The sequence below is a fragment of the Aplidium turbinatum genome, chromosome 3 (assembly GCF_918807975.1).
Source record: "Aplidium turbinatum chromosome 3, kaAplTurb1.1, whole genome shotgun sequence".
Lineage (NCBI taxonomy): Eukaryota > Metazoa > Chordata > Ascidiacea > Aplousobranchia > Polyclinidae > Aplidium > Aplidium turbinatum.
The window spans coordinates 27,435,063-27,453,558 of NC_137474.1; the positions used below are offsets into that span (position 1 = coordinate 27,435,063).

The following is an 18,496-nucleotide window of genomic DNA, read 5'->3' on the forward strand; positions in this document are numbered from 1 at the left end:
TTGTTGCGAGAATATAATTTTGCGCGCATCTAAAAAATGTTAATACAGGAAAACTTTCGAGTTTTACGTTGCTTCAACAATTGATGACATTGAATCAACGTAACAAAGGTGAATTCTTCGCTAAGAATCGATGGGAGCACGCGCAACTTAGTTCAAGTCTTACGTCACAATGTCTGGCTTTGATCTCCGAGTAATATTGATAAGGCAAGGTTGATTACAAAATTAGATTATACGAGTAGGCTTTTACAGCAAGATGAAGCAAAATTTGTTAAGTTTTGGTATTACAGTAAAAAAGAAAAGGCAAATGGAAAATTTACTTTCGCTCACATAACACGCAAAAATTTACCTAAAGAAAAATGCCCAGTGAAACTTTGCACAGCAGAAAATAGTAGCGGTAGTGTAGAAGTTTTCCGACTCGTACCCAGAGCATTGTGACGCAAAAATCCACACGGTCTCGTTCGGTGGAAGTTAATCAGTTATGCGGCGTATTGCAGCTACACGGCGCTTTGACTCTCCAAGCGCACCTCGTTGGTCTGATGAAAGCCTTTGCTGAAATTTATAAAGCCTTCCAAACCGTAGCCATGGCGAAGAATTCAGACCGGACACGTTTGTCCGCCATCAGCAAAAACGAATTTCGAGGCCTGGGTTGTTTCTTTTTTGATTGGTGTTAGTGTTAAGAATGATTTTTCCATTACAGCAACTAATGCATAAACTTTCTTGGACTGGTTTGTTGCTTAATAACTTTGTTGGTAACAAATTTTTCGTAGCTGATATTTATCGGCCGATAGCCTATATATCGGTATCAGCCTAAAAATTTCATAAATATCGGTATCGCGGTCCACAACATTAAGGCGCGAACAAAATGGCGCAGAGGCAAAACGGCGCAGATACAAAATGGCGCAGAGGCAAAACGGCGCAGACAAAACGGCGCCAAAGTCAATGTAACAAGCTCAGAACCTTTTCCTTATTTTTTTCACATGTTTTGGTCAATTCCTCTTTGTCATGAGTTGCCAAGGGTGGTGGGGGGGGGACTTGTATACCAGCTCCAAAAATCCTTATTCACACATAAACTTTCGTTATGGTTGCAGAGTATTATCGTTCTATACATTGACTTTGGCGCCGTTTTGCCTCTGCGCCGTTTTGTTCACGCCTTAATGTCCTGTTTCGTCGGTATCGGCCTGAAAAAGTGATATTGGTCGAGCTCTAGTTATCGGACAGCTGAGTAACAGTTACCTCATTCCTGTCAGCTTGTACCCATTGTCTGTTACTACCGGTATCCAGCTTCTCAAGATGACGGAGTATTGATGCCTTATCATATGCCAGCAGGAGGGATCCAGCTGAAGCAAACAGTGATCGAGGCACCACACCCAACTCATACGTTCCGATGCATTCCTTGAGGTCCAGCTCCGGTCGACTTCTTGATATTACAATGAACCGCTGCAACAGTCCTCGCTCTTTAATTTTGATTACCTTGTCTCCCATGCTGATTTTTGCAATTGCATTGGCACTTTTGAATGTAGACAGTTTCTTCCTGGTCATTTTGTCCCACACGGAAAGTTTTCCTTCTACAAGACGTTCAGTGACGAAACCTTCGAAAACCTGTTGCCCAATCTCATCACGCCGAAGGATGTTGGTAGCAGTTTCATTCATAACTGCTTTGGTGAGCAAATTGTAAATTTCGTCTTCGTCAGAGGATTCAAATGGGTTTCCATGCTCATGAAATACTACGCTGAGTTTGATAGCATTTTGCGTTATTCGGGAGAATTTTCCTCCTGTAAGCTCATGGTGCTGCGTTCTTTTTGCCTTGCTACCAGAGTAGTACTTTTTCTCAAAGTCATGCTGCAAATTTGAGAGTTTGGGTGCCATGAGAAAGTATTTGTCCAGTGACTTTTGATTCTGTGTAATTCCAACTATGCCTCCAATAACCTTGATGAGTTCACGATTTTCTTGTTCAATCCCGTGGTCTGCACCTATCAGGGTTGTCGGTATTTTACCCAACCCAAAAAAAACGGGTGGGTTTTTTACCCGACCCAAAAAAAACGGGTGGTTTTTTTTTAAAAACAACACTTAAAAAAACCCCAAAAAAAACATAAAAAACCCAGAGCTATTTGTCCAATTTTTAGGGAGCAAGTCTTTTAGGCGCAGACAGTTAGGCGCCGGTCAAAGAGGCGCGCACACTGTGGCGTCTGGATATTTAAGTGCGGAGCACTATGGCGCCCGTTCATTTAGGTGCTATTCCTAGTAAAGTCTGCAGATTGTATCAGCTTTGCAGGCAGGGCAATGCTTTTCACACAAAATGTTACACTGGACAGAAAAATATATTGTTTTGTTAATGCGCTTGCATTTATTTGTTGTTAGTCATGGCTTCAGTGAGTGAAGCTGCTTTACCCGGCAATGCTTTTCACACAAAATGTTGCATTCAACAGAAAAATATGTCATGGCTTCGGTGAGTGAAGCTGCTTAAACTGGCAATGCTTTTCACGCAAATCGTTATATTGAACAGAAAAATATATTGTTTTTTTAATGGGCGTGTTCGGCATTTATTTGTTGTTAGTCCAGGTTTGTGTCGGCGAAAGCTTTATCAATAAATTATTCAAGTTTCCGAACATGACTGAGTTCACTTTTAGTAATAACTACACTAAACATCAGTAAAAATATACCGTAGCCTATATTCAAGCGGGTGATAGGCTTGAGTGAACAATAACTTAGTTTTCCACCAAAACCCGACTAGGTTTTCCCAAAGCTGAGCTGATACAATCTGCAGACTATACTAGGAATAGCACCTAAATGAACGGGCTCCGCACCTAAATATCCTGACGCCACAGTGTGCGCGCCTATTTGACCGGCACCTAACTGTCTGCGCCTAAAAGACGTGGACCCAAAATTTATCAGAAAATTGAAAAAATGAACCAAAGTACTACAAGGTACTTAACACAAACTTCGAATTAGGACTTAAGGACTCAACCCTGGCACCTATTGATGTGAATCCAGCAACACCTTTGGTTACGCAGAAATTCCCTTTCATGAATTCTGCCCAAGATCGCTTGGTGCTCCTTTTCTGCTTGCTGCATTGTAGAAATGTAAAGTGGTAAAAGGCGTGCATAATTTAAATGAGCTTGGGCAAAGAAGTACTTTATGAGTGATTCCAAACTCAGCATGTGCACTTGTGCAGCGATATGTCTCGTCTGGTGGCTCGAACAAATTGGAGGATAGTCTCGAACTGTTTCATGTAGTTTCCTATGAAGCGCTGAATCTTGTTTGCAGTGCTTTGCGATTGTTTAATCTTTAGGAAGATGTCCCTGGCTTCAAACATCTCGATTGTTTTTGTAATGGTTTTTGTAATGCTTTCTGAGTCTTTGTTGATGTCTTGCTGATAAGCTGCTCCCAAAAGATATCTTTGTGTATCACATGTGATCATTAGACACTCTGGCTACTCGCAGACTGCTTGCTTCACAGATCATTGCCAGAAACAATTTCTACATAAAAAAGCAACAACTATGAGTTCTTCAATTTATTAAAACTCTTTAACAGGCTGTTTTGCCCTTCACTCCAGTATCACTTTGTTATTTTTATCCAGCAGCCTGAGTAAACTTGTAAAAACCGTTATACAAGCTTGGGTTCTCTCTGGTAGCCTACTGTCATTCATCTATGACGTCACAAATTATAAAAAACAGCTGATTAAAATGATTCAATAAGCTTGCTGTATGTGCGTCACAAAGTAACTTTGTTACAAAGTATTTTCGTCATAAAGTACGTCAAAAATTTGATTTTGGCCATTTTGATAGGGGATTTCAGGTCATTAGAGTGCACAGAAAAAATGCCACCGTAATTTTTTTTCATCTTTATAGTATCATCTGACAAAATCAAGAAAGTTTTTGCTTTTAACAAAAAAAAATACACGAAACCTTTTTTCATGACAAATGTGCCCACACTATTTGTGAAAGATTTCACTTTGCAGTTGCATCTCCAGCCGAGTTACATCTACATTTACAGTTACGTTAATTAAATAGCCTAATCAATGTTACACCAAGGAGTTGTTGATACATTATTCTTACTCAAGAAGTGAGAGGAGATGCTTTATTGCATCTCTTAGTGTCCTTTGAAAAGGTTTGCTTAGTGGAAAAGTTTGGATTTGGTATTAAATTCAGCGTTACACCAAGGAGTTGTTGATACATTATTCTTACCAAGAAGTGAGAGAAGATGCTTTATTGCATCTATTAGTGTCCTTTGAAAAGGTTTGCTTAGTGGAAAAGTTTGGATTTGGTTTTACATTCAGCGATGTTTAATCATTTGATCACAGGTTACTAAGACACTAATCACTTTGATTAAAGCCACATCATAGACATGAGATAACATTTGATGAAGTTCAATATTGAATTGCTTAAGTAAGCTGCACTGGAGCTGAAGTTAAAAAAACGTGGCTGGAGTCCTTTCCATTGCTGAAGTGCTGTGCCGTGAGTGATCCTTACTACTTTTCTTAATGCCTTGCTAATTTATTTTTTGGCAGAGGACATGGAGGAAGACATGGATGATGAATCTACTGATCTTTCACCTGTTGAGAGACATCAACTTAACCATAAAGAACTTTATTTATCGCGCCAACTTGACACACTACCCGCCACACATATAAGGTGAGCTTTGGGCATGGATTTTTGCTAACAATAGTTTTCTTGATTAATTTTAAATTGTAAATACACCGCTGATAAATCTATTGCATTCATGCAAGTCTTGCTTGGGTCATCTGATGATTATGAATAAACAGCTTTTTCAAGTTGTGAAAAACTGAGAAATGATGAAAACGATTTCTGAAGACTTTACACACGTGCACGTTGCACACACTCACACATACAATTACAAGTTAATGCAAAATGCCTTGAAGTATGCAGTGATGATGCTTTCTACTCCTGTTTTACACACTTTTGGTTGCTGGTGTGGAAAGATAAGTCTTTTGTTCGGAATATTTTAAAGTTTTCTTGCCAAAAGATATCTCTTATTCACACTTCACAGTACTTTGAACATTTTGATTGGAACAAAATTGATTTACGATTTTGGCAACAGTCGTTCACATAAGTAGGCTATCTAGTTAAACAAGAAAAACATACAACAAATATGTGCGTTAGTTACACAAATCTGAATATAATGAAGCCAAACGTGATATCTACATTGATTTAGAAAGCAGATACTGTACACACTACACAGCTAATCTTTTCGGTACCCAGCCAGAAAAAAAAAGTTTTTGGTCTGATCGCATTTAAACTTTAAATGATGAACTTTAGTTACGGTAACTTCTGAATTATAATTATTCTGTTTATTACTTTTGCAAAATGTACGGTACGTGGTATATAGTACACTCACATTATGTGTATATCCAAGCTTTGTCATATTTTTGCCATGCACATAAAGTAATGTTATCATTGGCAGAGGGAAATGTAGCGTCACATTGCTGAATGAAACCGAAGACTTCAAGTCTTATTTGAACAAGGGGGTAAGTCTTACTGTGTACACCTGCAAAGAATGATGGTTTGTCTTGGTAGGGGTTGTAAGCACTTATCCTACACCTTATATCCATTCTTATTGAAGTTTTGTTCTGGCTTTAATCCGACGACGACGACCGATAATGATTTTCTATATACTCTTTAAAGGGTGGAGTGAAAAATTTTTTTTTTTCAAATCAAAAAATCGGATTAACCAAAAGTGGCGTATGGACCTAAAACCAACTTCTGAGAAGGTTTTGGGTTTGTGCCACCTACACCTAGGTGGCCCATAATTTTTAAAGGTCATCCGAGGGTCGAATTTCATAAAAATCCCATAACTTGGAAACCGGTTAAGCTAGAAAGTTGGTTTTTGGCTTAAAATTTCCAGAAGGTCCATGTTTATATATGTTCTAATGCAACTTTTGTCTCTATTTTAACAACATAAGCTGATAATAATAAAAAACGACGTTTTAGTTTGAAAGCTATATAACATGAAGAAGTGAAAATGCTATATTTGAACTATTTGCACCAATAGTTATGTGTTAAGGCATAATAGGTACAAACTGACTAAGTACTGCTTAAAATACTTTCTAAGTAGTTAGTACAAAGGATATGCAAGCAACAATCATGGATATGTGCAAAAAACTCAATCCCAAAAATAAGTAGCAAAGACTCTTATGCAATAATGTTACTATGCTATTTGACATTCAGTTTCAAAATTTACATCTTTACTTTCCATGAAATTTATAAGAAACTACTTACAATCAGGGTCGCATTATAAAAATTATCATGTGGTGAAAAAATATTGAAAACCTTCAACCTGAAAACATCAGGACTATCAAAGTCAGAAAAAATATATTTCGACTCTGATCCATTGCAAATTTGGGCAAGGCTGACTGGGCTTTGGTAAAGACTCTTGCCAACCTTAATCCACCACTGTTTGCAATGAGTGTTACAGAAACCATGACATCAACTCATATATAATTACACGTATCCAATAGCAATACACAGCCAGGGGCTACGAGAGGGGGGGAAGTCAGGCAACTTTCCCACCTAGCATAACATTGTAAAGGAAAAACAAGTAATTTTTTGTTTTTTCCACGTTTGAGGGGGGCCCATTTTTGCCACTAAAATGATAGTGTACCAACTTAAAATAAACAAATTTTTGAATGAAAAAGGCAGTTCCAAGTATTTTTCGATCATAGTATTATGTAACTTCAAATGTATCGCATCAAGAACGAATCATTCTCGTATTAAGGTAGGCAATGTTAAACTGCTTCAAGACGTAAAATTTGATAATGTTAAGCCTACTGATTTCTGCATTATCAATTTTTTATTGTTTTAACTTGAAAACTGGTGCTGCTGCATTTGGCTAAGCGTGTAGCCTACTATTTTTGCTTGACCAACGGAACCTTGACTTCAAAAACTGCGTTGGCCAGGCGTAAGCCCACCCTGTTAGCTCAGTGGTTACGCGCACGGCTCAAGATCACGCAGCGCTGGTTTGACTCTGGGGGTCATATCATTTTTGGAGTAATTGATCTACTGAAGCTTGTAATGTAGAATTGTAATCCACAAAATGCAGAGAAGCATGGATTTGAAACTGCTCAAGTTGGCTTTTTGATTGAGGCAGCTTTATTTTGAATTTCCTATGTGGCCTGGTTACACTTGAAAGTGACACAAGCTACAGTAGATCAATTACTCCAAAAATGATATGACCCCGAGAGTCAAAGCAGTGCTGCGTCATCTTGAGCCAGGCCTGTAACCACTGAGCTAACAGGGCGGACTTACGCCTGGCCAACGCAGTTTTTGAAGTCAAGGTTATGTTGGTCAAGCAAAAATAGTAGGCCACTTGCTTAGCCAAACGCAGCAGCACCAGTTTTCAAGTTAAAACAATAGAAAATTGATGATGCAGAAATCAGTAGGCTTAACAGCATCAAATTTTACGTCTTGAAGCAGTTTAACATCGCTTACCTTAATACGAGAATAATTCGTTCTTGCTGAGATACATTTGAAGTTACATATACTATGATCGAAAAATGCTTGGAACTGCCTATTTCATTCAAAAATTTATTTTTTTAAAGTTGGTACACTATCATTTTAGTGGCAAAAATGGGCCCCCCTCAAACGTAGAAAAAACGAAAAACTACTCGTTTTTCCTTTACAATGTTATGCTAGGGGGAAAGTTGCCTGACTTCCCCCCCTCTCGTAGCCCCTGGCTGTGTATTGCTATTGGATACATGTAATTCTAAATGAATTGATGTCATGGTTTCTGTAACACTCATTGCAAACAGTGGTGGATTAAGGTTGGCAAGAGTCTTTACCAAAGCCCAGTCAGCCTTGCCCAAATTTGCAATGGATCAGAGTCGAAATATATTTTTTCTGACTTCGATAGTCCTGATGTTTTCAGGTTGAAGGTTTTCAATATTTTTTCACCACATGATATTTTTTATAATGCGACCCTGATTGTAAGTAGTTTCTTATAAATTTCATAGAAACCAAAGATGTAAATTTTGAAACTGAATGTCAAATAGCATAGTAACATTATTGCATATGAGTCTTTGCTACTTATTTTTGGGATTGAGTTTTTTTGTCACATATCCATAATTGTTGCTTGCAATTGCATATCCTTTGTACCAACTACTTAGAAAGTATTTTAAGCAGTACTTAGTCAGTTTGTACCTATTATGCCTTAACACATAACTATTGGTGCAAATAGTTCAAATATAGCATTTTCACTTCTTCACGTTATATAGCTTTCAAATTAAAATGTCATTTTTTATTATTATCAGCTTATGCGGTTAAAATAGAGACAAAAGTTGCATTCGAACATATAGAAACATGGACCTTCTGGAAATTTTAAGCCAAAAACCAACATTCTAGCTTAACCGGTTTCTAAGTTATGGGATTTTCATGAAATTTTACCCTCGGATGACCTTTAAAAATTATGGGCCACCTGGGTGTAGTTGGCACAAACCCAAAACCTTCTCAGAAGTTGGTTTTAGGTCCACACGCCACTTTTGGTTAATCTGATTTTTTGATTTGAAAAAAATTTTTTTTTTTTCACTCCACCCTACTCTTTAACACAGTGTCACCATCTTCTTTTCATCTTTCTTTCTCCTCTCCACAATCAACTGTTAATATGTAAATTGAAAAATTACTTCCAAAAATGGGTGTATAGTATATTAATTCGTTAATGAAACTATATCATATCTGTGAGATATTCATCAAAGAAATTGATTAATCAATGTCAAGTTCTTGGCGGTGGTGGTCCCAGGGGAGGGATTGCTCCCCTAAAACACACAAAAGTAACTTAATTCTCGGTGCATTTGCAAGGTCGGATTAATGTTTATGACATCTGTGTGTTTTGTTGGCTACTTGCTGATCGTTTCTGTATCTTCATGAACTTGTATTGTCTCATTGTTATGTCACTTCTTCATTTGACTTCCACCCGTTGCAAATGCAATATAGGTCGACAGTTTGTGGGGCTAAAAAAGACAAGCCCACCATTGATCTGCTTCTGTAAGACAAGCAGACCTGCTCCGTTTAGTGGACGAACGTGCAGTCGTTGACGATGCAGTCGATGCCTCATCGCTGGCCCAATTTGTGTTAACTTTTATAAACGCTCATTCACAATTCAGTCTACCCCATAAGGATTTAGCTACTTCTGTATCAATGTCATGTTGTTACAAATTTTCTATCTGTGTATGGAATGCCGCGCTTAAAGAATGTTTGACCTTTGGCAACACTGCATGTAAGGAATTTATGTAGATGGCTGTGACTTCATACTTGTCTTGAAACATTTGCTCAAATATCATTATAGGTCTTAAATTTTTTAATTGAGATGCTCATTGCTCAACCATTTCAAATGTATCTGCTTATAGTCAATACTGAAAGTGATTGTTCGGAGCAAAAGTACCGTACGTTAGTTGATTAGATTTCAATGCTTTGGACAAAATCGTGTACCTTCAAATCAACACATTACTATGAGACATCTGAAAATAAAACAGTTTATGTTATGCATGGCTCAGAAATGTGACATCTTTGCTGGTTCCCGTCTTCTTCAGTTATCAAACAATAGTTTAAAGATCATTCAAAAACTGTTGTTTTGTACTTCATATATATGGCGTGGATGTATCTTACACACAGGACAGCGTGGGTGCAAATCGTTGTCATCTCACAAAAGAAAACGCCCTAAGCATTTGCAGGTTTCTGTCGTTGTAGTTATCTAATGGAGAAAGTGTTGGAGCTTTCCAATGTTTATGGTCTGCAAGTATAATTTTATGTTGGTGTGTCAAAATCTTATTACTGCAGTATTTTTGTGTTTAAAGCCGTATTTTTTATGCTTGTTTGTTGGTTAAGATAAGAGAAATTGTAGCATCTGCATATAGGATTGTGCTGAATTTCGGTTTTAAAATGACATTACCCCAAATTGTGAAGTTACATCCGTTTCATCGTTTGTGTTGAGGTTTTGAACGGTTTGTTATTGTTGAAGCTAGAGACGATTGCGCAAAACAATTAAAGCTTGTGTACTGTGTAATCAAAGCATAGCCTTAGTGTTACAGAAAATGTCATCAACATTGCTTGCATTGCACCTGTTCAAACTGGGTCTGCTACTATTCGGTGAGTCCGATTCGGTGAGAGCCTTTTTCGGTGAGAGCCCTATTCGGTGAGTTTTTTTTTTTAATTATTGCGCGCCGTAGCCTAATTATCATTGCCGTTATAGGGTTAGGGGTTGGGGGATAGGGGTTAGGGGGTTTTTGGGGTTGGGAGTTTTTGTGTTTTTTTTTTGAATTTTTGTTTGAAAATTATCGGGTACCGTAGCCTAATTAAAACCCCTAACCCAAAACCCCCAAGTCCCCCAAAACCCCCCAACCCCAAAACCCCAAACCCCCCCCAAAACCCCCAACCCCAAAAACCCCCAACCCCAAAACCCCCAAGTCCCCCAAAACCCCAAAAAACCCTAACCCCAAAAACCCCCAACCGCAAACCCCTAACCCCCAACCCCAAAAACCCCCAACCCCAAAACCCCCAAACCCCCAAGTCCCCCAAAACCCTAACCCCAAAAACCCCCAACCGCCAACCCCAAACCCCAAAAACCCACCCCAACCCCAAAAACCCCCAACCCCCTAACCTCTATCTCCTAACCCCTATCCCCTAACCCCTATCCCCTAACCCTATAACGGCAATGATAATTAGGCTACGACGCGCAATAATTAAAAAAAAAAAAACTCACCGAATAGGGCTCTCACCGAAAAAGGCTCTCACCGAAAAAGGCTCTCACCGAATCGGACTCACCGAATCGGGCCATTCCGGTTCAAACTAGGCTATCGTCAGTTTTCGTTCTTTCAAGTCAAACTTTTCCACAAAAAAATGGCGTCAGTTAAATCTATTCCACCACTGCATCTCATGGCTTTCACCACCAGCACGATTATTTATTGCGGTCAATGATGATGAATCGATGCTCGGTCCAGTCTCTGCACTATTTCCGATCTCTAAAATCTCAATCTTTAATTGATACACTATCAGAGGTGCCCAAAGTTTTATCGCCACGGGCCGCATTTCTCTATTTGCATTTTGCAAGTCTTGGCGGGCCACATCAAATTTTTCACTCATTTTTGTCCTTGAAATTTGGTCTATGCTTTAAGATTGTATATTGTAGGTAACCAATCACGAAACGTTTTGCTTATGCAGTCAACCCCGCTTAATCGACCCATTTTTAATGGGGCCGTTTTTTGCTAGCCCAGAATCTAAATCGATTTTTTTGTACATTTTTCCCTGCTTTGATCAGATCACCCTCCCTCTAAAAATAAGTTTATGGTTAATTGTTTTGTTTTTGTACACGTGTTCAGCGAGATTACACATTAAGAGTTGATGTTGGGCATTGTGTTATGTTTTCACAAAACTATTAATGGCAAAGTTGCCAGATACTTTTTATATTTCCAGCGCAATAGCAACTAAACAGTAGCCCATTTCATTTTCCAGTTGAAACAAGGACAAAAATCCATTTATAAGCTAAAACGAGCCCAAAAGTAGTCTAAACTTTGAAAGTTTGTATAAAATAAAGTCAAAAACAATTTTTTAGCTAGAAATGATATTTATTTTGTAAAATTTGGTTTAAAACAAAACCAAAGGAAATCAACCATCACACAACCCGCGACTGCTAAAATTTTCCTGACTGGAAATTGTTGTTAGATTTAGTTTGGTGTTTATTTTGCTTTATCTTGTGCGGATTAAGCAACACAGAGAAACACGGGACGAGAGCTCAAGCTGCTGGAAGAATGATACGAAAACGTTAGCAACTGCTCTATCGGACCGGTTTGGCTTGGTCCCGATGTGATCCGATTAAGCGGGGCTAACCGTATGTACAACGTGCAATTCCAACTGTCTTAACCATTAATAATCAAGGATATAATACATGATCAATTGATCATCACGTAACAGAATGATTACAAACCAAAATTCAATCACGTTGGCTTTCCTGCGTTATTTTGACTTGTTATTCTTGCAGGCTAAAAAGACCATTATAGTGTATTGGTCTACAAGTTTATTTCGCTTCAACTACAAAAATTCAGGAAATCTGTCCACAACAACTAAGTTTTCTTCATCATATGATGTAACTTAAACAGATTATGAGCCCAAGACGCTGGCCGCAGATATTGTTTGCGCGGCCGCACTTTGGGCACCCCTGTACTAAACAGTGTTTATTGGCCCACAAAAATAAGTGGTTTTCTTCTAACATTTTAATAACTCAAATGTTTTATTCTCATCTACCGTGAGTAGCCTAATTGTGCGATAATTACATGTGATTTGCATATAAAGAAGTAGTGTGTACAATATACATATATAATCAAAAGTGGAAAATACTAACTGAAAAACTGTTTTCTTTCGTTTCGGTCAAGTTGTACTTGTACTGATACCAATATATATTATCATTTTTTCATTTCGATTTAGTTATACTGACCAGTACTACTGGACGAAAACCGCAACATGAAATTTTACTGAGATACTTTTGTGAGTGATAGCCTGACCAGTGACCACATGGTTTTGAGGTTTAAACTTATGGAAGTAGTACGATTATTTCGCTGCATACGGTAAGAATATACGGTCCATAGTTATTTCAGCACGTGGTGTGACAATTCACCAGATATAACTGAGGTTGTGCAATGTGCATACTGTACGCTGGATAATTGGACGTCATGCACAATTGCACATTATGGTTCTGTTTGGGCACTGGGTAGGTGTTAGGGAAAGGGGAGAGATGGCAAGTTAACTCGAGCTTTGGGAGAAGGTAACTTTATAATTTTAACAGGAAATAAACTGGTAACAGGTAACTAAACAGGACGATTTTTGTTCGTTGCTCATTGACGAAACTCTCGGGTGTTAATGTCGATGTTTGATTAGGACACATTCTTCTATTCGTTGGTATACGACCCCGCGCAGAAAACTTTGTTGGCCGATAAAGGCGAAATAAGGGTCGGTTCGCGGCACCAGGCGGAGGTTCCCCCACTGCTCAAGGAAGGTTAGTTGTCATGGACGTAGTGCTTTTCAAATGATACCAAAATGGTGCTTATTGTTAGATGATTAGTTTAATGTTACTTTTACTTGTTACGAAATGTATGAACACCCCTTCTTCACATGTCTTACCCCTGGCACCTGCTGGCTTTGTTGGCTCTTTTCTTTCCACAAAGATAAGAGTTAAACTGACTGGTAAAGCGGCGGTGTTTGTTTGTACTCTCTCGCCGTGTCAATCTTTTGTACTGTGAGCTACTGATGCGAATAAAACAGTTCAACACTACGGTGCGATACTGATGAGCCCAGCCTCATGGGCGAAACACGTGTCTATCGCTGTCTATTCGATGCTACAATCGGCTGCCCAGAAACTTATCGTTTATTGGAGGTCTTAATGGCTAGCGTGGAAGCTACACTGTTATGGTTAGCGAAGCGTTACTGCTGCTCGCTGTACTAGCGAGTGATCAGCCTTGTGCTGATGGCCGGGAAGAACACCCCTTCTTCAAATGTATGAATGTTAAAAGATGTCTTAAGTGTTCGATACTTGAAAATGCAAGAAAACCCTACATCGAGCGACAAATGACGCTAGCCCCCCTCTCACGCAAATTTATTTTGCTTCAATCTCCGGTGGTGATATAAATTTATTTCCAAATTAGATTCATTTGTCTGAAAGGAATTCTTACACCTTCTGACACATCACCAATTCACTAAGGTTGACTTCAATCCGTCGACGTGCTTTAGCTTGACGTCGAACCGATTACCTATTGAACTGTAGCCAGAAGCTCCCAACCCGGTTTTGTTCACGCAGCCAACCTAATTTCGCTCCATACGAACTCCAAATTCACCAGTAAACTTTTTTCACTGATGCATCGTCTCCAGGGAATCAATTTGAAAAAATTGCATTTTCTGAATGGGACCCTTGATCTTCGAACGCCCTGGTTGATAAACGAAGAATTTATGAGGTTATTTATTAATCGTTGTTTCTATTCCCCCCCAGGAGAAGTTGACCCTCGAGACTCCCAGAAATTGGAGGTTTTATGTTGGGAGCCTGACAATCCGCTGTCGCAACAGCAAATCGAACAGTTCCTAACTATTTCAAGGTATGGCTCGTGTGGCTATTAGCATTTCAAACAAAGTTTGTTGCGCGAAAAAATAAAAAAAAAGCCGCAACATTTGTACTTGTACAAGGATGAATGATGTCTTTATAAGGTTGCTCAATGTTAAATAATGTTGTTCCAAGTCAAAGTTATTACTGCTTAATGCAACCAGCCTCACTCCACCGTTTGCAACCACCCCTAGTTGTTATACCAGTGGACTTATTAATGGTCTCCTTTGTATGAAAGCGTCCTTTGAAAATGTTGTAGAGGTGATAATCGTTTTTGAACATTGCTTTTAGTTTTACATGTCTCGTGGTTGTGTTTCATGAGTTTTGTATGTGTAGACTGTAGATGAAAGGCTTGTTGATCACTGTATTCAATGATTGAGTTTTTTTTTTATTTCTCGACTTGCGTAATGTCAGAAACAACTTATGGGTGACAACAAACTTGTCTTGGAAAATTAAGGTCATCTGAATTTGCTGGTCAAAGATTTTTCTCACTATGTAGGACAGCTTTAACTGCATCTTGTTTGTTTGGGTAGCGCTGTAGATTTTGTTCTGTTCTGGTACGAAGCCGTTTCAGTTTTAAACGTGGTCGCCGCCACTTTAAAAAATTATCAACCAGCAATCATGGTGGTTTCCAGAAATTTTAGCTGGTTTATTAACATTCCTAACCTATTAAAAGTACTTTATTTTAATGTTACGTTATTTTAATAGTTAATGTTATTTTAAATGTTACTATTTGAAGCAAATTAGTTCCTAAGGTGATGTTGGGTCCGTGGTGTGCGACCAACGACCATCTTCAGTTCTCGTTTAAGTGCTCAAGTTTGATGCAGCAGTATCAGTTGGTTGCCAAATGTTTTTAAAGTTTTCAGCCCAATTGTTACTCAAAAGTACTGCCCAGTGCCCAGTCGTCATAAGTGATGAAACGAGTCCAAAAGTTGCCCAAAATATGACAAATTTGCGCAAAATATAGTCAAAACCGAAATTATTTTGGTGAAAATGGAACGAAACCAAACGAAAAAAACTGCGACTACCAAAGTTTTTCGATGACGGCTAAAATTTCCCCACGACTCCAAATAAAAACTAGCCCAATTCCGCGGGAAAACCTCGTAATTGGCAACTGGGTGATTGTGACTGGTAGCCTGCTAGTTTTTATAACCATTAACTAACGAATGGCAAGGACATTTTGCGGTGCCAATTCCGTTGTTTGCTCCATCAGAGATATGTTTCGTACTCCTGTTGTACACAAGATGAATAGGAGGGTAGCTGCTAGCTTGATCGTTTTTATACGGCTAAAAATGGTTGCCATGTTCAATTGTTCATTCATACGCCAGTTTGTGCTTCTGACCTGCACCAATTATTGTAATGTAGGTTGATGTCGCGTTTTGAAGGCACCACCACCATCCTGTTTTGTTTCAAGTTCACATTAATGACCCATCCGTGTTTCTTTTAGGTTAACACAGCACTTTTGCTTTGACCACCTTTTCGGAGACATGATCAACTTACAACTTTTGAGTTTTAACGAGTTTGCTATGAAGGGACAAAAATCGTATCAAATTCTGTTAACTGCGCCGTTACGGCTGTTCTTTGTATTCCTCCGCCATGATGACCTCATGCCAGTGTGTGTGTGCATTGCACGCGTTGTTGTTTGTGGCTTTACAGAACTGAGTGTGTGTGCCGCTTGTGAAAGGAGCTTAGACACAGGCGGGGAATTCGTTTGTGGCATTGTGACTGATACCCTGCAATTATTTTGCACATGAACCCTAATCTAGTTTGATATGTGATTGATTGATATTGCTGAATTGCGCTTTGATATTTAATTATCATATCTAATGCAGTCGGCGGATTGTTTGCAGTCACCATCTGTTATTAATTTTATGCTTAATGAAAAGCGAACTTGTTCACATGAAAGATGACGTACTTTCCGGGGTACAGCATCATGAAATGACGTTCATCAATCCTTAAACACATCATGTGAATGTGTTTAAGGATTGATGCTGATTTTCGGATAATGGGGTTGATATGTTGATATGTTCCGCAGTGTGATATGTTTAATTAAAGATGAAGATGGTTTTGGTACACCACTTCATATGTTTTTGGATTCTTCGGTCATTGATATCATTGTCCTTCATTGCACGATGGGTTTATGGATCTGGTAACTTTACATACATGGAGCAATGACCAAGCATTTGTTGGTTAATATCATGACCAATCAATACAATGGCTGCTCGACACCTGTCCCAACAACTAGTCCGAGTCACCGCCATTGCTGAAGGGTAGTAAAAGACAGAACACATCGACCGTTAGAGTGAGTTTGTTGCGTCAGAACTACTTGCAAAAGAATACAACAAATAAGTGTTTTTCCACCGCCTTATTGTCATTCTGTTTTCTGTTGCTGTTACATTTTTTTTTTATATCACAGCGATGGTGGTTGCAAAAAATACAGAAATTTAAGTTTGGTGTAAATGTAATATTTTCTGAGGTCTGTAAATTTTTCTGGCTCACTTCCATGATCTCTTTGCAGACTTGCCTCCTTGTTAGGCATTAGTAACTTTTTCAAAATGTTTGTTGGATTGATTTCCTATGCTTGGCGAAAGAAGCTTCCTATTTCCTACACAAGATTTGCAGCTTGATAGAATCGCAGCTGAGAAGTGAAAAACTTTAGATTGCCAACCTCTGCCGTCGTCTAATGGCTTGTACGAATCTTTTATTGAAAACTGTCTGATGGACATGTCGCACTGGTGCAGTGTATGAGGGCTGAATGTAGGTAAAAATCCATACAGAAAATATCCTAAATGGAAAATATCCATACAGAAAAACTTATCCACACTGGTAGTTGGCCTATACTATAGCATTTAAAGGAAAAAGTAGTCCCCTCTTAAGCCCACCTCGGGACGGAGCGATTTTGGGCTAAATAAGCGTGTGGGCTGGCTAACCGTGGACTTAATAAGCGGAAAATACTGTAATCAGTAATTTGCAATGGGCTAGAGTGCAATTGTACTGGACATTGTGTAATTGTTTCTTAAAATATCAACAGCATCACGAAATCAATTTTTGTTAAATTTTATGAGACGTTTTACCCTCCGTTTTACCTCCTGAAGGCTTGGGTCTGCTACTATTCGGTGAGTCCGATTCGGTGAGTCCGATTCGGTGAGTTTGATTCGGTGAGTTCCTAACTTCTAACCCCTAACCTTAACTCCTAACCCCTAACCCTAAAACGGCAATGATAATTAGGCTACGGTACCCAATAATTAAAAAAAAAATTGAAAAAATCCCCCGTTAAGGGATCGGACTCACCGAATCGGACTAACCGAATCGGACTCACCGAATCGGACTCACCGAAACGGGCCATTCCGTGAAGGCTTGGGCCTGCTGATGTTTTTCTTGACCAAAGTTAAACTATAATCATGAAATAAAACTTCCCACGATATTTTGAACAGGCAAACACGGTAAAAACAAAAATTGATTTCGTAATGCTGTTATTTCATTACACATGTAGACAACATTGTCCAGCAATTGCACTCCAGTCCACTGAAAATTACTGATTAGGCTTAGCTTCAAATGCTGTCGGCCAACTATCAGGACTGGTTAATTTTTTCCGTATAGATATTTTCCATTCCGGATATGTTCTACTGTATATGGATTTTTTTATTCTGGATTTTTTTTATTCTGAGACCGATTACCTTGAGAGCTAAATACATAGACTACCAGTTTCAATGCAAGAAACCCCTTTGCACTATGGCAGTGGTTTCCAACCTTTTTGACCTTGCGGCACCCTATCGAAGAGATAAATAGTTTGCGGCACCTTCGTCACCTTGGACATCGCGAAGGTTACGGCACCCTGGCAAAACTGGATCAATTTTATGAGGTTTTTGTATTAAAAATAACACAGAATGAGTCGTACAGTATAGCGCGCGTAAATAAATGTATTTATTCAAAAGTCTTTTTGGGCTTGACTTCTTGCACAAAGTCCCTTAATATCTGAGAGCACTATTGGATAAAGCCACCCGCATTTCATCCTCGACTATAAGCAGTCGTTCTCGTTGTTTAGTTTTTATGTTCGGTAATACGAATACGGTAATATGTCCACTCTCACATAGGTATGACGTGGAAAGCTGCAGCAAAAGCTTTCTTTCTAACGCAAGAATATTCATTTTGAATGTTTATCCAGAACTCATCTAGAGGCATCTGCTTGTGCATAAGCTTAAAATTTCCATCGTTATGAATGTCAATTAATTCTTCTCCTTCTTTAAGATTCAAAACAATATGAGAGACCAGTAAAAATGGATTTCTTACCCATGCGTAATTTTTCGTGGACAAGCTGGAAAAATACTTCTGAATTTTTTATTCCAATGATTTTAAGTGCTGAGTTATTAATTGAGACAATTTCTTTGATCTTCATTTCAGAGAAATA

At 38.7% G+C, this 18,496-nt stretch overlaps 1 protein-coding gene across 1 annotated transcript in view; it reads left to right on the top strand.

The window, feature by feature from the left end:
* LOC145766374 (metastasis-associated protein MTA3-like) overlaps positions 1-18,496 on the top strand; it is a 61,053-nt gene that overhangs the window by 35,330 nt on the left and 7,227 nt on the right. Inside the window, exons 4-7 of the mRNA XM_082578074.1 lie at positions 4,508-4,631; positions 5,422-5,485; positions 12,876-12,993; positions 13,981-14,083. Of these exons, the coding sequence (XP_082434200.1) occupies positions 4,508-4,631; positions 5,422-5,485; positions 12,876-12,993; positions 13,981-14,083 (409 nt within the window). The remainder of the gene's footprint in view (positions 1-4,507; positions 4,632-5,421; positions 5,486-12,875; positions 12,994-13,980; positions 14,084-18,496) is intronic.